The sequence below is a fragment of the Canis lupus genome, chromosome 26 (assembly GCF_011100685.1).
Source record: "Canis lupus familiaris isolate Mischka breed German Shepherd chromosome 26, alternate assembly UU_Cfam_GSD_1.0, whole genome shotgun sequence".
NCBI lineage: Eukaryota > Metazoa > Chordata > Mammalia > Carnivora > Canidae > Canis > Canis lupus.
The window spans coordinates 23035054-23056117 of NC_049247.1; the positions used below are offsets into that span (position 1 = coordinate 23035054).

Consider the following 21064-nt stretch of genomic DNA (forward strand, 5'->3'; position numbering starts at 1 on the left):
ACACAGACCCGCCGGCGGCTCCGGGCTCCGGCCGCTCGGGGTCGGATGTGGCCCCGCCGTGTGACCTTGGGCGAGTCGCTGCGCTGCGCTGGCTCCTTTCCCGAGACCCTACTACGACCGGGCGCTTTACTGGCTGTTGCCTAGCGGTCACGGAACCTGCAGCCCTATCCTGGGTATCTGCGATTCAGAGAAGAAAGCAGGCGGGAGAGGGGACTCTTCAGGGCTGGGGGGCAGTGGGTGGCCCCTGACGCCCGGCCTGTGGTCGCCTGTGAGGAGCCCTCCCACCGCTGTCCCGTGCACAGAGGTAAATGTCCAGCATTAAAGAACATCAAATGGAGGTCATCCAGGTGGAGCTGGACAGAGTGTGCTGAGTCTGGTACACACTGGGTCACAATCCCCTGTCCCAACAAGGCTGAACGATCCAGAAATTTGGTCAACACCGCCTCCGTCACTGCTAAGGCCAAGTTTTGCGCCCAAGCCTCCACCTGTAGCCTCCTTCACAGCCCCAATGCCCCTCTTCCTGGAGTTGGTAAGAAGCTCCACCAGCACTACAGCTGCACAAGTCTGCGTGTGCCGGGTCCTCTGCTTCTCCTGGGCTCCCCCCTGCAGAGGGCAGCTCTCCCACTTCTCCGGCCAGATGCCCGGCTGCTGGGGGGGTGCACAGACACGTCCGTGCTTCTGCCTGCATCTGCCAGGTGTTCCAAGTCTTCAAGCCCAGGGAGAGGGGACTCCGGGTTTCATCTTCCTTTCCTGCCAGAATTCTTTCCCTTCACTTACCTTCCCCACTCCCTTTGTAACATTTCAGGCTTCTGGGTTTTGTGAGCTGCCTCGATTCCCTTGGGGGAACAAAGCTGAGCATAAATCAGCTAAGCCCCCCTTCCCTTTTGGCATTCGGGAGGGTGCAGAGCTGACATCAGGATAGTCTTCCTTATGGCCCTGGCTGGGACGCACATCTCTGACTGGAGCACCCTGTCTTCTTGCTCCTTGGCAGTAAGCCCACCCTTGGGAGCTAGTTCTGGGTGTCCTTCCTCTGGAAAAGCTTCCTTGCTTCACTTTCCAAGAGAGTGCCCTCTTGGGCAAGGCTTCTTCAGGACCAGCAAATGGAGCTCTGGGGCGGGGAGGGGGGTGCAGAGGGGCATTTCTGAGTCCCATTTTGCTTTCTCAGGTCATGGTTTGGGAATGATGGAGGACACTCTGGACAGGGAGTGTCCTAAAGCTCCTACAAAGCCCTGCAGACCACACGGGGGTGACCCCTTTCCCAGGAAGCGTGTGCATCAGCACCCTAGCAGCAGTCCCCGTTTAGCAACGGCCTGTGAGGTGCCACGTCCTGACCCATGGCTGCATTGCATCTTGAGGCCCAGCAATGGGATGCAAAGGTTTGCTTGATGGGCAGCCCCGGTGGCGCAGTGGTTTAGCGCCGCCTGCGGCCTAGGGCCTGATCCTGGAGACCCAGGATCGAGTCCCATGTCAGGCTCTCTGCATGGAGCCTGCTTCTCCCTCTGCCTGTGTCTCTGCCTCTGTGTGTGTGTGTGTGTGTGTCTCTATGAATAAATAAATAAATCTTAAAAAAAAAAAGAAAGGTTTGCTTGAGATTGCCCCGCAGGAAGGTGGCAGCATAAGTACTGGAACTCAGGACACTGGGTCAAGTCTGAGTTTCTTAGCAGCCCAATTTTATCTGAGCCCAGGGACGAGATGGCCTTCGGGAGAAAATCAGCTAGAGGCTGTAGCCCTGTGGGGAGGGACTTTGAGGAAGCCCCTGTCATCCGTGTAGACTGAGCTGAAGCTGAGCTATGACAGGTGTGGGCTGCCCAGGTGCCAGGCTTCCCGAAGACTAGCAAGCCAGAGAACTTGGGCTGGGATGTGAATTTCAAAGTTTCCCTCATAGGTCCCCTCATTCCTTCCCCAAGGAGAGGCAGCCAGGGTGCTGTCTGCTGCACCACGGCTCCCAGGCTCCTTACATGCTTCCATCTGGTGCTCCAGAGAGGACTTGTCAGGCCTCCATACATCTGTTCCTGTGGCACATGGGACCTGGTGCTGGGCACACAGTGGCCGAGCTGTTCCTACCTGCCCTCTGTGGCTTGTGAAGGAGCCAGGCAGGCAACCAGACAGACATATGGAAAGAGGAGCTCTGGGCTGGTTTAGGCCTGAGGGCTGAGGGGACCTTGGAGGGGAGGGCACCCACCTACCAAGGCTGCGGGCTCAGGAAAGGCCTGATGCCACACCTAAGCTGAGCCCCAAAGGGGTAAGCCACAGAAAACGGGGTGGGCTGAGAGGCTATTGAGACGCCCCTGGCAGGGGCAAGCACTGGGTGGAGAATCCTGAGCCCACAGCCTCCCAGTGCCAGCCCGCCGAGCACACCCTTCCTGACACCTGTGCCCACATAGCTTCTTCCCAGCTGGCCCGATTCCAGCCCTTCCCTGGGGTCAAGCACCCTGGACTGCATCTACTCTCAGGGGCATTTGCTCTGAGTCCCACCTCAACCTTGAATCGTGGTCTGTCCTGTTAATCACAGCACTATACCACTTGTCCCAACAGTGACTCACCACCATGCCCCCAGCCCTGGATAGGGGGTGCCCACTTCTCAAATGCTTGGTCATCATTATAACATCACCCATTGAGTGTAGTGGTCAGCCTCTTGAAGGCCTTCAGGACACAAGGAGGCAGGACAGAGCGGCACTCCCAGGCCTCTTGAGTTTGGAGGTCTCCTCCTAAGAGTATGTAATCTGCACGATAAACTCCCTAAGCCTCAGTTTCCCTCTCTGTAATGGCATAACAATGGTCTTGACTTTACACAGTTGTGAGAGGAGATGAGATAAAATGGAGAGAAAAACAAGACAATTTAGTAAGGTGAGGGGGATAAGATTTGTACATATAAAACAATTTCATTTTTATATGCAAATAGCTATGGTTACAAAACAATGGAGGGACATGTGTGTCTACATGGCTAAGTCTGCACACAGTTATTTCCTAGCTCTGTCTGCTGAGAGGGCCTAGAAATGGCCACCCCAGGGCAACAAACATACCTAGCACCTAGGTCTTGGTTTCTTTCTTTTCTTTCTTTTTTTTTTTTTTTGGTAGGTCTTGGTTTCTAAGGCCACTCGCCAGTGAAAGCAACCATGCTCCTTGGAGAAATAGCTGATGCTAGGGTTGGGACAGGACAAATACAGGAGCATCTTGTCATGCTGGAAAGTAAGGAGGTCGCAAAGTAATGCGAGGATGGGCCACAGCAAAGGGACATAAAGGCTACCCAAGAGAGCTCCCAATGGCCAAAATGGAACAATTTAAACAAAAAAATATATAATGTACTTTTGGATTAAATCCAAATTGCAAAATAAATATGCATGAGTCTAGACTGCTATAAATGCCTGAATTAATAAATAAATATGGGAGGAGAAACCAACTCTTTCCTACAGAAGAATTTCAAATAATTATGTAGCTACTCCCTGCCCCCACAATCTTTCCAGAGTGTAGGCTGTACTTAGTGACTTGCTTCTAAAGATTTTTTTTTAATTTATTCATGAGAAACACAGAGAGAGAGGCAGAGACAAAAGCAGAGGGAGAAGCAGGCTCTCTGCAGGAAGCCCGGTGCAGGAATCCATCCCGGACCCCGGGATCGTGCCGCTGAGCCAGCCAGGTGTCCCTAGTGACTTCCTTCTAAAGAACAGACTAGGGAAAGGGGAAAAGAGTAACTCTACAATGAAAAAGCTGAAACACTACCTTGGCCAAGTGATCCAGGCTAGCATGACCGTGATAGACTCATACTGATGTAGTGTGCCCCTGATCCGATGTAACAAGAAGGGCAACTCTCTGGTCTTCTTCCTAAAAACCCACAGCCCCAGTCTAACCACGAGAAAAACATCAGACAGACCGAAATTGAGGGATAGTCTACAACATCCCTGACCAGTACTCCTTGAAGTTGTCAAGGTCATGAAAAACAAAGTCTGAGTAACTGTCATAGATTAGAGGAGCCTGAGGAGACATGACAACCACATGGAATGTGGGTTCCAGGAACAGAATGAGGACATGAGTGGGAAAACTAGTCAAATCTGAATAAAGTCTGGAGTTTAGTTTAAAAATTATGTATTACATAATTTATGTTATTTTATAAATAATATATTATTCTATTTATACATTAAACATGTATTCACATCATAAATATATATATATATATGAAAGGAAAAGAGTCCATTTGTAAAAAGGAACAAAAAATACTCATGAATCTATGTAAGAATAAATGTGCATGGAAGAACTTTTAAATGATGAAAAAATATTACAGAGATTGGGCATCTGGCCGGCTCAGTTGGTGGAGCATATGACTTTCAATCTTGGGGATGTTGGTTCAGGCCCCACATTAGGTATAGAGATTACTTAAAAACAAAAATATTGTTTAGAAATTTTATGTATGTATGTATGTATGTATGTATGTATGTATTTATTTAGAGAGAACACAAGCAGGGGGAGTGGCAGAGGGAGAGGGAGAAGCAGGATCCTCACCAAGCAGGAAGTCTGATGATGTGGGGCTCTATCCCAGGACCCTGGGATCACAACCTGAGCCGAAGGCAGACCCTTAACAGACTGAGCTACCCAGGTGCTCCAAAAATAAAAGTATTTTAAAAATATTACAGAGACATAAAAGAAAGCATGAACTGGTGGAGAAGCATCTACTCCTATATTTGGATATAAAAATAAATATTATTATTATCTTTAAAGATTTTATTTATTCACAAGAGACACACAGAGAGAGAGAGAGAGAGAGAGAGGCAGAGACACAGGCAGAGGGCGAAGCAGGTTCCATGCAGGAGGCCCGACGTGGGACTCGATCCCAAGACTCCAGGACCATGCCCTGGGCCTAAGGCAGGTGCTAAACCGCTGAGCCACCCAGGGATCCCCCATAAATGTTATTATTGATACCATGATAAGAACATTAGCTCTCTGTAGGTTAGTGTAAACATTTATTTGGTGTGATCCAAATAATAATAATAGTCGATTTTTTTAAAGATGAACTAGTTTTAATGTTCAGCTGGGACGAAGAGGGTGGATAAGAGGATACTATAAATATGGAAATATAAAGGTACAATGCTTAAAAAAAAAGCACAGTGGCCAATGAAGAGACAAAATTCTGTTGCAGAACAGGGTCCAGAAAAGAACTCATATACATATGGAAATGTAGTACATGTTACAAATGACATTTCAGCTCTGTAGGGAAAAGATGAATTACTCAGTGAATGGTGTGGAGACAACTGGGTAACCATCTGCGAAAAGAGAAAGTTGGATCCCTCCCTGTCCCCAACATAAAGCCCAGATGGAACAGGATTGAAATGCACAAAGATCAGACAAGCACTAGATCAGGCAAGTATAGAAGAGATTAAAGAGATAAAGAGATTAAAACCAATGTCGGCACAGTAAAGTAAAAGACAGTAGCAAAATGGAGAGAAATAATGACAAGACAGTAAGAAGAGGACCAATAAGTATACAAATGGGCAAAAAATACAAAATGTGAATATGAATATGAAGCAGCTCACAGAATAGGACATGCAGGGTCCCTGGGTGGCTCAGTCATTTAAACATCTCTTGATTTCAGGGATGCCTGGGTGGCTCAACAGTTGAATATCTGCCTTTGGCTCAGGGCGTGATCCCGGAGTTCCAAGATCGAGTCCCGTATTGGGCTCCCTGCATGGATCCTGCTTCTCCCTCTGCCTGTGTCTCTGCCTCTCTCTCTGTCTCTCATGAATAAATAAAATCCTTTAACCACCCCCCTCAAATAAAAATAAACATCTCTTGATTTCAGCTCAGGTCATAATCTCAGGGTCATGATATTGAGCCCCTGTGGGGCTCTCATTCAGCAGAATTGGCTTGAGATTCTTTCTCCCTCTGCCTCTCCACCCTCGCCCATGCATGCACACACTCTCTCAAATAAGTTGGTAAATATATACAATCTTAAAAAAAAAAAAGGATATGCAATGGCTTGCAAACACATGAACAGAGGCACATTGAACACACAGGTACCACTTTTCACCATCAGTTTGGCACACATCTATACACTGGGTTCTCTGAGGGTATGGGAGACGCAGGCATCTGATTTCTGGCTGGCAAGAATGTAAACTGGAGAATTTTTAGCAACAGTGATCAAAATTATGAGCGCACCTACCTTTGACCTGGCAACTCGTGCCTGCAGAATTTATCCATGTATAAAAGTGAATATTCTTTGCAGTATCACTTGTAGTAGCTATACTACTAGACCAACTCAGTGGGGCTTCTGGTTCGGGACATTATCTCCATTCGATGGAAAAATCAGTCATTATAAAAAGGCCTGAGGACTCCGTCTGTAATGGGCTGATAATAGAAAAGTCTCCAAGATAGAAGTATGGTACATATCCAGTGTATTCCATGCTACCCATTGTGTATAAAAGGGGAAAAAGCCATATTAAACATCTTTGAGTCCCTTTGGAAGGTAACATTGGTTCCTTTGCAGAGAGGAACAAGGAGTAGGATTTTTCACTTATTTTTTTGCCTTTCCGATTTTGAGCGATGTGAATACATTGCCTTCTCAAAACAAGAAGTACAATTTTAAACAGAAAATGCTATACCCTCTGGTCTTGCAATTCTGGAGCTAGATCCTACAGCTACATCTGTGCCCACGAGCGGGGATGTATGTGGGCAGATATTTACTGCACTGTTGCTTGGACTCACAGAAGATGGAAACCGTCTGAATGTCCGACAGCAGGCACCATCTAATGGCAGCCCGTTCACAGAAGAAATTCTGAGGTGGGTCTGTTTGTACTGATAGGTAGGAAAAGCAAAGTGCTGGTAGTATCTGGAATGTGCTGCCATTTGTTTAGTAAATATCTCTATGTGCTTTTTAAAAAAATTTTAATTTATTTATGATAGTCACACACACACAGAGAGAGAGGCAGAGACACAGGCAGAGGGAGAAGCAGGCTCCATGCACCGGGAGCCCGACGTGGGACTCGATCCCAGGTCTCCAGGATCACGCCGTGGGCCAAAGGCAGGCGCTAAGGCCAAAGGCAGGCGCTAAACCGCTGGGCCACCCAGGGATCCCTCTCTATGTGCTTCTAATCATGCACAGAATATTCCTGAAAGAAACAAAAACAAAAACAAAAAACACCCAAATCTAGCAACAAAGTTTGCCTCTAGGGAGAAAAACTAAGAACTGAGGAAGGGTGGGAAGGATCTTTTGTGTGGCTTATCTTTAACCATAGTCCAGAATCTAGCCCTCTCCATAGAAAAACATTTTAAAAAGCAAACCACTAGCTGAAGATAAAGTAAAATGAGGTCACTTGCAGTCCTTAGGACAGTGTCTGGAACACAGAGAACCCATCGGACCCCGGGGCAGTTGTTGGACACTCTAGAAATAACTGGATTGTGGCTGAATTCCCTGGGAATTGTGGCTGACCAGTTGGGAAGGTTCATAATCTTCTGCAGGATACTTCCCGAGAAGTGTCAGGCCCTGAGAGGGAACAAGCCCGAGCCCATCAGGACCCGGCAGTGCCACGTGAGGAGGGTGAAGAGGCAAGCCATGGGCCCTCAGGAAGGTGGGGGGAGACGGGGAAGCCGAGCTGGCACTTGGCTATCCCCTAAAGCCCCCGCCTTTTTGTTAAGATTTTTTTTTTTTTTTTTTTTTTTTTTTTTTTATGATAGACATAGAGAGATTGAGAGAGAGGCAGAGACACAGGCAGAGGGATAAGCAGACTCCATGCCAGGAGCCTGACATGGGACTCGATCCTGAGACTCCAGGCCAGGCAGGCGCTAAACCGCTGAGCCACCTAGGGATGCCCCCTAAAGCCCTTCTAAAAGCCTGGCTCCCAGTGATGGTCCCAGGTGCTTTTCTGATGCATGATGTGTTAAGGCCCAGGGTTGGGGCACTGGGAGTAAGCATGCTCTCTGCCTCGGTTTCTCCCTGCAAATGTTAAGACCTGCTGGGTCCCATTGTGCCAGGTGCCACGTCAGTGGGTGAAAGGCACAGTCATGGTTAGGTCCTGCCCACAGTGGTCTGAGGCCTGAGCACAGCTTTATTTAGAAGGGCAAACCCCAGGTGTTTGAGGATGGTCCTGGGTGCTCCCTTTGAGCAGACCAGCCTTTCTCACCGCCTCAGGTACCTGATCCTGGATCTCCTCACCCATCAGCCCCATACTGTGGACAGCTACCCTGCACTTCAGATCTGCCCTCAGTGGCAGAAGGGTGGGAGCCATGACCCAGGCAGTGCATGCACAGAAATCCTGGGTGGGAGATGGACCCCTCGGTCAGGGGCAGCAGACAACATCGCAGGCCCAGCTGAGTCTCATCAAGGGCTCCAAGCCCTTCCCCAGTCCACAGCTGGGGGTATGCCACCTGCATCGGCGTAGGGTCTTCTGAGCCCTGGACTTTCAGGTAAATGGAGAACTGGATTGTGCCATTAAGGAATTTGGTCGTCAGAAGTGGGGCAGTGGAGGGCTGGGTACTCCTGCTGACGCTCTCTTCTCTCAGCTCCCCAGTGCCAGGAAGGCAGCACTGGGTCAGAAGTAGGCAGTACAGGGAGTGCCTGGGCTGAGATGGGGCAAGGGCACCAGGCTGCTCCTCCCTTAGAAACAGGCTGAAGGCCCCCAGGCAGCTTTGCCATCAGGGCCCTGCCCAGGGTCTGGCTGCTGTCCCCTGGGATCCTGGCCAATGCCAGCACTGGGACCACATGGGACGTCCCTGGTGGCACCTGAGCAGGTGCCAGCTTAGTACCCACCCCCCTCCCTCGGAGCCAGCCGCAGATGCAGGGTGGGGTAGAGCCTGCCCAGACAGGCCTGGTGCCTGGCCTACCCAACCACTCCCTCTCTCTGGCAACTGCTCCCCATCAGAGTACCTCCCCACTGCTCCTGGGAGCCTTCGTGATGGCAGGGAGCTGAGGAAAACCAAAACAAAAGTCAGCCCTCTTGGCCAACATCAAAAGGCGAGACGGCTGGGTGGAGTTAGATCAAGGGCAGGAGTGGTGCCAGGGAGACCCGCAGACCTCAGAGGTCTGTTTTTAAGGACAGGGTAGAGGGAAAGGCGCTGTCCCAAGAGTGCTGGGGGAGGGGCTAGGCACACAGCTTGAGCCCTTGATCCTGGACCCAGGACCCCACCCAGAAGAGCCTCAGGACCTGACACACCGGCCAGGAACACACTCAATGTCATAATTTTTATTCACTTTCTCTTTTTGAAAATAAGAGTAAACATACATTATGTATATGTGTGTGTGTATTGTGCTATGTATACTATAGTATATGTATCTGTATATACACATATGTCAACAATGTATATTATAGTTACTGCAGGGGTCAGAAAACCATCCTCAACCACTTGGAGGCAATTTTTAATTCTGACATTTAGTGGAGGGGGGGAAAAAAGTGTCCGTGATTGCCAAAAGCAGAATCTTTCTTTATTATTAAACAGCAGTACAGGAAAACCTAATGCTCTGTCAGACACAACTGAAATTTGGGAGGCCAGGGGGAGGGTAGCAGACACTAAGGAGAAACCCCAAAGAAACCCCAGATGGGAAGTACCCTGCTCACCCACGTGCCCCATCCCTCAGTCCTATCTCTGCTCCAGAAACACAGGGGACGCCAAGGACTATATCATAGGCAGTCACTGTGCTCAGGGACAAGAGAAGGAGTGGGGTGAGGGGTGAGAGGGTATGTGCAACTGCCAGGGAGTAGGAGCTTGGGCTGGGGCCCTGGGCGTTTCTGCCCAGTCTTGCCCATGTGGGTCAGTGTTCAGGAGGCTATGGGCCAACTAGTACAACCACAGGGTCCCAGCCTGGGCAGATACAGACAGGGAGAGTAGGGGTGTAGGCCCTCGGAGCCCCAGACCCCTGAGAGAGGAGCTCTCCTGGTACCAGGGGACCCTCCACACACACCAGGACAGCCTGGCATGAGAGCAGGCAACGGGGAGGATCTCTAACACTGATCCAAGAGAGACTGGGGGGTAGGGGGCTTCCTGAGCCAGGACCCCAACAAAGGAGCAACACACTCGCCCTTTAGACCCTGGCCAGGAAAGAGAAGAGAAAAAACCTGGGTCTGCTGACCAGCTTCTGTGGCCCCTCTGGCTCTGTTTCCTGGTCCCCTCCTCACCTGACCCTGTCAGCAGCAACAGAAGAGGGGAGTCCCCGAGCACAGGAGTACACTATGATTTCACTCCAGGAGGAATGCTGCCCTGCCCTGAGGACCCAGGTGGGCCTGGTAGTCAGGACCAGGGAACTCCGTGGTGGCCAGAAACCTTGCTCAGCCTCTCTAGGAAGGAAGTGCTGCCATTTCCAGGGGGCTCCTCAGGGCTGGCAAAAGGTTGGGGTGGGCACTGGATGGGAGCTCAGTTCTTGAGAATGGTCTCGTAGGCCTGGTACACGTGTTGGGACACCTCTGGCGCTCGACATTTCAGTGACAGCTACAGGGGGAAAGAAAGTGCTCAGTCAGGGGAGGGAGAGTGCTCAGAATTCCCCAGGCTCCTCTCTGAGGCTGGGAAGGAAGGCAGGGAGGGAAGAGAGAGTGAGAACCAGATGGAAGAGTGCGGTGCGCGCATGTGGCCTGGTGGCAGCGTGGCCGGGGCAGATGTGTAGTAAAGCGGAGGGGGTGGCTGCTGCAGCCAGCTGGGTGCAGACCAAATATACTTGCAGCCCACACACCTGCTGTCAGCTCAGCCACCACAGCCCTAGCGGTGAGCAGCTAGTGGTGAGCAGCGTGAATCATGAGCTGGGGGCTGTCGGGGAGTGCCCGGCCCCCACCCCACAGAGCTGCCTGTGAAGGGCTGGGGTCTCTGAGGAGGTATGGTCTGGGAGGAAGCAGGTCTCTGCTTGGAGAGATGGGGGTTGGGGGCACCGGGGATTCTTCCTGGGTTCCGGTACAGGAAGCTTTGTCACAGTGTGAGCTGGAGAGTAGGCAGCGGAGAAACAATTGCCACCACCCCTTCTGCCAAAATCACTGCTTCTAAAGGGTGCGATTAGGGGAGGAGCAAATGGAGCTCTGGAAGCCAGTAGTGGGGAGCCTATGGGGCCCTGATCTTCTCTGAAGGGCTCCGTGCATACTGGGCATGTTGGGAAGTTGGGGTACCAGTTCCTCAATCGGGTTCACCTGGTTGGGAAGCTTTGGGGTGCCCTGTGCCTGCAACCTGCATGCATGTCTGCTTGGCTTTGGGGGTGCAGCAGGGTGAGGTGAGGCTAGGAGAGGCAGGGCGCTCTGGAGCCAGGCCAGGAGACGGGCTGTGCAAGGTGTGGCTGGGGAGAATGGAGGGGAAAGAGGAAGAGAAAAGCAATCTGCTAACCTCCAAATCCTGCACCACGGGCACCAGCAGGGAAGGTGGGCATGCAGCAACCGAACACAGGGAGACGGAAATTACTACCCCCGAAGCCACTGCCGCAGCCCCCGCCCGACCACAGTGCCAGCACCGCCAGCAGGGCCCAGGGAGCAACATCTGGAGGCCCATGCCTGCCAGAGACTAGGGTGCAGGGGGAGAAGCAAAGCCTGGAGCTCTCTAGGGCCTGGAACAGCAGCACGGCCTCCAGGACAACCACGCACTCCATGGAAGCCATGTCCTCACTGGGGTCTGACACAAAGGCCAGGAAGACAAGATGCTCACAAACAGCATCCTCCCAGGTGGGCCCTCAGGCAGGAAAGAGTAGGAGGGCCAGGGCCTGGGCCCAGCAGTGCCATTTCCCAGTCAGGTGGGCCTTGGGCCAACTGCACCACCTCAGAGGGCCCAATTTTATAGAATCTTCTAGTTCAACTCACTGTTTGGTGACAGTTTGGTGGTGTCTTATCTGGGTAACCTGGTGGGACTGAGTTGGAGGCTAGGGTCAGAATTCTGATGCTCATTCATGTCAGGTTCAGAGGGACTGGGCTAGAGCACACCCCATCAGAACTGACCCCTGGTCTGAGAAGGAGTGAGGGAAGGAGAGGCTGCCTGGAATATGGAGTTAGACACCCCAGGGGTGGCAGGGCAGGAGCGGGGACCCTCACCGTGAAGCTGGGGTTGCCTGGCTGGATACGCAGCTCTGCCAGCACCCAGATGCCGTTGGTGAGCTTCAGGGACTGGTAGAGCATATCCTGGCCTTCCACGTTCCTCTTGGCGACTGTGAAGATGTTGCTGCTCTGTAGCCTGCTGCTCACAGCCTCTGAGAGCGAGGAGGGCCCCTGGTCAGCGATGGGAGGGGGCTGGGGGTATTGGTGAGGGGCAGTGTGCACTGGGTGGGAAGGTGGGGGAGGGCTGCAAAATCCTACCTGCATTTAGGGGGCAGTCTCTGATCTGGAACTGGGCTTCATTTTCATTGGGAATGTCCTTCCATGTGGCCAGGAACATCTGCCGGTCTGGAGGGTGAGGGACAAGGTAGAGGATGGGACCCTGATAAACCTGGGGCCCTACTCAATGACATCCAACAGGAAATGGGTATTTTGGGGGTGCCAGCTTGAAGCTAAAGACAGGCACCAGCTCTGTGACAGCACCCTCCTGCTTCCATGAGCAAACCTTCAGGTCTGTCCAAGTGGCTACTAGTGCTGCTCCCAAAGACCCTGGGCTTTCCACCTTGGGGCCTTAAATCTCTCCTTCCCAGCACCCACATATGCACTCCCCTCCTGCTCTGGCTCCAAGTAGCCTGCTCGTTAATCACAGCCTGTGTCACAGGGTTTCTGTGGTGACCGAGAGATGATGTAGGCAAAGTCCTCTGCTCAGCTGTGAGCTGGCAGTGAGCCTTCCCATCATGGGGATGAGTCTTCTCAGGGGTTCCAGCCAGGGCACAGGAGATGGACATCAGGTGTGACATGGTCTAGGGTCCTCACCTTGGGAGGCCATGGGAAGACTGTCTAGAGACTAAAGGCAAGGCTGAGGGGCAGGTGGGAGCAGGAGAATAGAATGAGACAGTCCCTGCATGGCATGGCCCCCATTGCAGGACAAAGCTGGCCAAACAACGTCCAGGGGTTCTTGATGGAAGCGTGACTCTCGCCTCAGGCTCTGCAGAGGGGCCGGTGACTCACGGACTCCATCGTGGGGCAAAGCCAATCATTATATTCCAGGGACTCTGGGACACCTTCAGGACTCACCCATCTTTCCATCCTCCACAAAGAGGATGTGCAGTGGGTACAAAGTGCTGAAGTAGAAGACATCAATGTTGTTCTTCACAGCCACCTAGGAACAAGACCTCAATCAGTCCCTGATGCCTGATATCACCTGAGGCCTCAGGAAGGGCATACTCCCTGTGCCTCCACCTGAGCAGGCTCCCTCACACACCTTCCCTGGTAACCACGTCCCTTCATCCTTTTGGATCGGGCCTCCCCTGACAGATCTTTGGCGAAGAGCACAACTTCACAGACACACCCCTTTGCCAACAAAGGCCAGGCCCCAGATCTTTCCACTAGGTTCCTCCCCTGTGGTGGGTGGGCAGGTAAGGAGTAGGGTGCTTAGCTCTGCCTGGAACACACCTGGAGATTGTTCAGAGGCTCCATCTTCATGACCGAGCCCACCGTGTTGAGAGGCAGGGATATCTCCACGGTCTGGTTGGGGCTGAGTGGTGCGTGGACCTGGAGGGGGGCAGCAGGGGCCAGGCCGAAGCTGGGGAGAGAGAAGCCCCCGCGGGAATGGCAGGGGGAATAGGTGCTGATGTGGGATGAGTGGGTTCCTCCGGCTCCAGAACTAGGGCAGCATTGGCAAAAAGGCTCTCTAGTAAGCCAGCCTCACCTCAGCTGGCCCAGGACAGATGGACAAGTTCCTGACCCCCATGCTCAATGGCTGTGTGGACAGGGGGAATGAGCCCTTGGCCAGTTGCAGGCCTAAAGCCCATCTCTGCTCCACTTTCTGTTCTGGGCTATGCACTGAACAGGCTCTGGTGAACATGGCCTTGCTCTGTTCTGCACTTGAGGAGCTCCATCTAACACCAGGGACCTGAACTATAAGCTGCTTTTTTTTTCTTCAGTTTCTTGTAATTTTATTTTTTTATTTTTATTTTTTAATAATAAATTTATTTTTCATTGGTGTTCAATTTTATAAGCTGCTTCTAACTGAAGACTGTCCAAGTTTCTGCTACCAATTCGCATCTTTCAGGAGGGATGTGACTATCCCAGGCAAGAAACCAGGCTTTACTTTCTGGGCTAGAACTGGCCAAAGAGAGATTCAGGAAAGCCCTACTTCTCGGTAAAGCAACATGTGGGTAAATCAGGAGGGGAGGATCCCCATGAGTGTCAGATACAGGACCATGAACCGACAGCTCACTGTGCCTAGGCTGGCCATTTGATATTATACCAACTCCTACCCTCATAAAAACAGTGAGAGATATATATTCTCTCATATTCCAAGTCATGAAAACTCAGGGAGGGGCAGGCCTGTGCTCAGACCCTATGGGATGAGTAGCACTGCTGAGATCTTGAGCTTGAGCTGCTTCACTTTGCCTGCATTCTGCCCACGATGGCAATCAGGCCTGTGTGGGACATGGTGGGAGATGATGTGGGGAACCGTAGGCCTCTGTGCTAGCCTGGCTCTTCAGGCTTTCCTGGAACTCCCCCACTGCCTCCTGCCTGCCCACTAGGGCAAAAGCACTAGTCCTCTCTGAACCCAGGTGTCATTATCTACTGAAAGGGGAACAACGGGGAATGCCTGGGTGGGTCAGTGGTTGAGCGCCTGCCTTTGGCCCAGGGTGTGATCCTGGAGTCCTGGGATCGAGTCCCATGTCGGGCTCTGCGTGGACCCTGCTTCTCTCTCTGCCTATGTCTCTGCCTCTCTTTCTCTGTGTCTCCCATGAATAAATAAATAAAATCTTTATTTAAAAAATTTTTTTAAATAAAATCTTTAAAAAAAAAGAAAGGGGGACAATGGTATTGACCTCATTGGGCTGTCAAGTAGCTCAAAGAAAGATAATACTTTTAAAATCCTCAGCACAGGGCCTGCCACCCAGGGAGTTGTCAGCACCCTCTAAGTCTATTATGAGCAATCATTGGGACTTCCCCTTGGAACCTGGAGTGCTTCTATGGCCTCTAGGGCCATCTAAGGATAAGTAGCAGAGCTGACGGAGGATCAGGACCCACTGGCCTGTGGCTCTCCCTGAGGAAGCAGCCCCTTCAGTCAACTTCTTAGAGGCTCAGTTTGCTCATCACTAGAGCCACTCAGGAAGAAGAATCATCAGGAGAGGCTGCTTGGCTCCCCAGAGAGCCCTGGCCTAGCTGGCCTGGCCCGTGCAGACCCTGCTGGTGCCAGGGAGGAAACCTTCCCCAGGACTGCCAGTGCTGGGGACCCAGAGGGGTGAAGAGCCCAGAGCAGCCACCACTCCCAGAGGACCCGTCTGATAGGTTAAACCTATCAGGGTTTAACCACCAAACACCACAAGGGGTTGGTGGGCAGGCAGGGCCATTCCCAGTCAGCCTTCTTAGAGCTGGGCCCTGAGGTGGCAGCAACTTAGGCCTGGAGAGGAGGCTCCCTCCTATTGTGTGGGGTGTTTGCCAAAGGCAGGCTCCTAGTCTGGAGCTGGGGGTTTTTATCAGCAAACACTCTTTGAGCAGTGGAGGAAGGCAAAAATAAGGAGACATACCCTAACCCTCTGCCAAATACTTTAGAGTCTACATAAAGAGGTCATGAGGAAGGGAAAAAAAAAAATCATTGCTTTAGACAGTTTTGGTCTGAGATGCAGCTGTGAGGAATATCCACCTTCCCCAGAAAAGAGGCACCAGACCCCTCAGAGCTCTTGGCTCCTGCCTGCAGTCACCAGCAAGGGCTCTCATCACACTGGCCTTGGGAGCTCACCTGTTGCGGTTAAACTGGATGGCAAAGTCGGTCATGACCTGGAGGGCCTTGTTGGTCAGCTGCAGATCCATGGAAATGGAGCCCACCTGGCGGGTGAAGGTACCTGAAATCTCCAACCCCTTGGCCTTCATAGCCGGGAGCCATACCTACAGGGAAGACAGTGGAGGGGAGGCTCGTGTTTACCACTTCCCTAAAAGTCAACAGCAGCCCACCTGAGCACCATTCCCCGCTTCTCCTTCACCATCCCTCTCTCCCCCACTCTTCATCAGGGCCCTCCCAGATTGAGGCCCACACCTGCCTTTACCATTAGGAGACGACCATGTGGATCTTGGGATGAGAGGAACAATCCTGCATGGCCCATCCAAGGCCACCACCACAGTGTGGCTCTGTATCAGAGCAGCCTGGGGTAGAGAGGGGCTTGGTATGCCCAAGGGTTGACCTGAATCTTTAAAGGTCCAAGAAGTAACACTCAGTAAGTAGTACTGAGAAAGGAGATGAGACATGTGGACCCTGCCAGCCTCTAGAGGAGTCAAGTAGAGTCAAGAGCCCAATGGCATCTGGGGCCTCAGCCAGAGCCTGAGGCCTTCCTGGCTGTCACAGTCTGTCCTTCCTCACAGAAGGCAGGGCTGGCCTTTTAATCATGGAAACTGGGCTGTCCAAGGACAGTACCTAAGAGGACCTCTTGCCTGGCAGGCCCTCTGCTGCTTGGCTGTCATGGGAGCCTCAGCTCAAGAGCCGCCTCCTCTGGGAAGCCCACACCTAGATTCCTTCCTTGCATCCATACTACCATGACAATTTAGCAGATAAATGTGAGCCTGTGTATCTGTATCCCCTGTACCCAGTCAGCTCTTTGAAGGAAGGGCTCTGCTTCTTTACTTATTTATTTATTTATTTTGCTTTTTTTTTCTTTACATCCTTGGCTTGGAGCTTGCTCTAAGCCAGTCACAAGAGAGGCATGTTGGCAGACTGAAATATCTTGAATTAAAGCCCCAACCGTGAAGGACATCAGCAGGCATCATCCATGGCCATGTAAATGCCTTTCAAGTCTTTGTTCTCTCAGATCCCTCACAGGCCCCCTCCAATGTCAAAAGGTCCAGGCCTCCTCGAGAGTTTCCCCAAGGGGCCCTGTGTTGGTGAACGTCTTAGTCTCTCAAGGTGCTGACACCAGGAACTTCAGTGTCGTCTGGGTCCCCACTCTCAGCCAACCCCAAGCCCCATACCACAGTCATGCAGATTGGGTCCTGTCACCATTACCTCCTCCATCTGCCACCAGGGCCTCTACTTCCCTCAGCAGGCAGCACCTGCATCTGAGCCACCGTCAGAGTCCACCAGGTAAGACAGAAGCCCTTGGGGTACCCCAATACCTGCTCTCCACAGCAGCTAAGGTCATCTTTTTTTTTTATTATTATTTTTTTATTTATTCATAGAGACACAGAGAGAGAGAGGCAGAGACACAGGCAGAGGGAGAAGCAGGCTCCATGCAGGGAGCCTGATGTGGGACTTGATCTTGGGTCTCCAGGATCACACCTTGGGCTGCAGGGGGCGCTAAACTGCTGTGCCACTAGGGCTGCCCTCAGGTCTTCTAAAATGCAAATGTGGGGGCACCTGACTCTTGAGCTCAGTATCATGAGTTTGAGCTCCATGTGGGGCATAGAGATTACTTAAATAAAACTTAACTCCTCCAATGCTGTGACACTTTAACTGCCCAGAGCCTCCATGTCCTGGCTGCCCCCTCTGTCAGGCTCGACTGAACCTGCTCCTCCTCCCCAACCCTGCACTGTCCTCTGAAAAGTGCTTCCGTAGGTCCACCCACATGGTACTCACTAGCCTGATCATCCTTTGTTTTCCTGGGACAAAGGTGTGAGGGTGGAATCACAGGGCTTCAGCTTCAGCTGAGACAGGCAAACAGAGAGCTATGAGGACCCCCACTCCCAGCACAGCTGCTTGGCCCCTGGCCCCTCCAGCGGGCTACTTCTCACAGTTCTTGCAGAACTGCCTCTGTCACTGGGACTGACTGCTGACAGTGGGGACCTCATTTCTCTTGGTCACCGTGGCTTCAGGAGTCTAGCATAGGTCCTACCACAGAACTAACCCTCAACATTTACTGAAAAACCCAAAGAAACATCACCACCCACTGGTCCAAATGCTTGAGGAACTCCCAAGTTCTTATGCCAAGAAAACCTCATTCCCTTGGCCAAGAAGGTTGGAGAACGTATTTACCCCCACCAGTGTGGTGGGGAGAATGAACATGGGACAAACCATTCTAGGTAGTCACAGTACTGTTAGGAAAACATAGATGACATCCCTACTGCTTCTGAAGGAAGAATGCACCTCCACTCCAGAAATTCCTGTGTCTAAGATAATGGGGAAATGGTATTGTAAGGACTCCTCTTCTAAGCAGATTGCCCTAAATTCCTCTGACCAGGTGATCCTCTATCCTCTCATTTCTCGCATTCACTGTTGGTACGCCCATCTGGCCCTCCACTAAGAAAAAGCAGTAATAATATCCATTAAAATGAACACACAAGCAGAGGGCCAGCTCCCCTGGGGCCAGTTCCGGACTTTATATTCCTGGCAGCTCTGCATCCTGGCAAGGCCTGGCATGCACAGGACTGCAGGAGTCTTTGCTGTTCTTGTCATTTGGTCCCGCCTTATGCCTGTTACACTGGGCTTTTAACATGTATCCATCGGCCTCATGCATTGAGGTAGCCCATCTGGGTAGTAATTAGTGATTCTGACAATCAATGACGCTCAGGCACATAGGATGTTCTCAAACACTGTGGGGCATGATCATGTAGGGATCAGGAATGGGGGCTTTGGTGCCACTCTGCATTCAGTTTCACACTCTGTCACTTACCTGCTAGGTGACCTTAGGCAAAAGCACTCAGATTTCTCAACCTCAGAACAAGAGTAATAACCCCGTCAGGCTTCTGGCAGGATTTAGTGGGGTGGGGGCTGTGCAGTCCACAGCATGGAAGTGTGCAGCTGCTAGCACTAGACTTGCTATCTGCCATGGGCCCTGATCATACCTGGGGGCTCTGGTCACCACTGCTGCAGGTACAGCTGGCATACCCAGTGAGGCCAGGGCAGGGCAGGTGCTGGCTCACAACTCCCCAGTCACAAGAGAGATATCACCTTGCCCCTAAAGCCCAGCTCTATTCTGCTCTGGGGAGGGAGCCTTGGAAGAGAGAGAGAGAGAGAGGCTCTCACTGAGAACTAAGTGGCAGACATCGTGTCTGACCTGAGTGTGGTGGGGAGATCAGGCCAGGTCCATCCCCTCTGGCAGCTTCCTCGATGCTGAGGGTGTGGCCCACACCACACTCTTCTTAGCGCCAGGCCCCCATGTTCTTGACTCCTAAACTCAGCTCTCCTTTCTTTCCTTGCCATTTTGGCAAATGGCACCTCCATTCCACTGCCTGAGCCAGCATCCATCCCTCCTTGCCAGCCCCCACACCCTGCCAGGCCCACCTCCCAGTGCAGTCTACTGCCTCCAGCCTCAAAGGCGCCCTTCTTGTCCAGGCGCCATCAGCACACATCAATTCCTATTGGCCTCCTCACTGGGTACGTCACTTCTATCCTACCCCTTCCAATCTGCCTCCACAGTGTAGGCAAAGCAATCTCTCTTCAGTATAAATGTTTCACTTCTGCTTAAAACCCTTTTTTTTTTTTTAAAGATTTATTTATTTACTTATGAGAGAGAGAGAGAGAGAGAGAGACAGGCAGAGGGAGAAGCAGGCTCCATGCTGGGAGCCAGACACGGGACTCGATCCTGTACTCTAGGATCGTGCCCTGGGCCAAAGGCAGACGCCAAACCACTGAGCCACCCAGGGATACCCCCCACTCCCTTTTTAAAAATATTTTATTTATTTATTCATGAGAAACACAGAGAGAGAGAGGAGAGAGGGAAAGCGGGGGAGAGAGAGAGAGAGAGAGAGAGGCAGAGACACAGGCAGGGGAGAAGCAGGCTCCATGCAGGGAGCCTGAAGTGGGACTCGAGATCCCGGGATTCCTGGATCATACCCAGGGCCGAAGGCAGGTGCTAAATAAACCACTGAGCCACCAAGGGATCCCCTGCTTAAACCCTTTTAATGGTTTCATTGCACCAGGACTGGGGGAAACCCTCACAGCCTGGCGATGCTTATTTTGCCAGCTTCTTCCCTCCTTAATCTATAGTCTAGGTGGGAGTCATGGTGAGTACTAGCTCTAGGTAGCACAGTGGGATCTGGATCTGGATGGCATATATGGGCATCTTCAGGTGGCACAATGGCAAGGAGGCATGACACTTAATGGGCCAGGGTCAGGGATGCTGGACATGTTGCTGGGAGGACAACAGTCCCATCACTGAGCCATTGTCCTGCATCCCTTTGAGTATGTCTTGCATGGTTTCAATATATCCTGAAATTGGTGGGAACCCAACTATGGGGAAACTAAAAAAAAAAAAAAAGCTTATTCTCTGTTTTGTTTTATTGGAACTTCACTGGGAGTCAGTCACCATTTCAGGAACTAAGGGCACCACCAGCCACATCGTTTATAGCTATAGTTTATAGCACTCGAGCTACGAACACTATGTGTGGCCATCGTGTGGACTCTAATGTGCATACACCTGACGACACCAGATCTTTCAGGGTGGGTATACCCAAGCCTTTACAGTGGAAATATAGAAGTATATTCCTCTTTCATGAAGTGATAGTATCTTTCTGATTCTGAAGTGATAAGTATAGGTAGGCTGCAAAGTCCACAAATCTCCTTCAAGAATTGGAAATAAAGGTCCTTTCCGGCGGTGACGACCTCCCCACGAGAACATGCCCCTTGCAAAGGATCTCCCGCACCCGTCCCTGGAAGAGGAGAAGAGGAAGCACAAGAAGAAGCGCCTGGTGCAGAGCCCCAACTCCTACTTCATGGACGTGAAGTGCCCGGGATGCTACAAAATCACCACCGTCTTCAGCCATGCACAGACGGTAGTTCTGTGTGTCGGCTGTTCTACCGTCCTCTGCCAGCCCACGGGAGGAAAAGCAAGGCTTACAGAAGGATGCTCCTTCAGGCGGAAGCAGCACTAAAAGCTCCCTGAATCAAGATGAGTGGGACACTATCCCAATAAACAGATTTTGGATTAAAAAAAAAAAAATTGGAAATAAAGGATGTGTTAGATTATGTCTATCATCCATGACGGGGGGGCACTGGGCAGGACAGCCCCCAGAACTGCTGCTCTTACACGGGGCCTCTGTCAGTTCTCTGGGAGGGGTGGGCTCTCCCTTGCCTCCAGGCCTTTCCACAGGCTGTTACCTCCACTTGGAGCCTTCTCTCCACTTTTGCCTAATTCTTTTTTTTT

At 51.6% G+C, this 21064-nt stretch overlaps 1 protein-coding gene, 1 long non-coding RNA gene, 1 other non-coding gene and 1 pseudogene across 7 annotated transcripts in view; 2 read left to right on the top strand and 2 right to left on the bottom strand.

The window, feature by feature from the left end:
* Positions 1-42: 42 nt before the first annotated feature.
* On the top strand, positions 43-5641 carry LOC119866204. Its single transcript, XR_005379362.1, has 3 exons — positions 43-990; positions 1166-1376; positions 5582-5641. It is a non-coding gene; the product is annotated as an uncharacterized LOC119866204 (long non-coding RNA).
* Positions 5642-9381: 3740 nt separating this feature from the next.
* Positions 9382-21064, bottom strand: part of AP1B1 (adaptor related protein complex 1 subunit beta 1) — a 57180-nt gene continuing 45497 nt past the window's right edge. For 3 of the 5 annotated variants that reach the window (XM_038575576.1, XM_038575574.1, XM_038575578.1), the window contains 7 exons: positions 15736-15881; positions 13428-13557; positions 13050-13134; positions 12234-12320; positions 11973-12127; positions 11278-11286; positions 9382-10404 (listed from right to left, as the gene is read on the bottom strand). In XM_038575576.1, the coding sequence (XP_038431504.1) occupies positions 10330-10404; positions 11278-11286; positions 11973-12127; positions 12234-12320; positions 13050-13134; positions 13428-13557; positions 15736-15881 (687 nt within the window). In that variant the 3' untranslated portion in view covers positions 9382-10329. The remainder of the gene's footprint in view (positions 10405-11277; positions 11287-11972; positions 12128-12233; positions 12321-13049; positions 13135-13427; positions 13558-15735; positions 15882-21064) is intronic. The other 2 variants (XM_038575577.1, XM_038575575.1) reach the window with 1 other exon arrangement.
* On the bottom strand, positions 15042-15138 carry LOC119866291. The gene has a single exon (XR_005379611.1). It is a non-coding gene; the product is annotated as a small nucleolar RNA SNORD125 (small nucleolar RNA).
* Positions 20505-20846, top strand: LOC490449 (ribosomal protein S27 pseudogene; annotated as a pseudogene).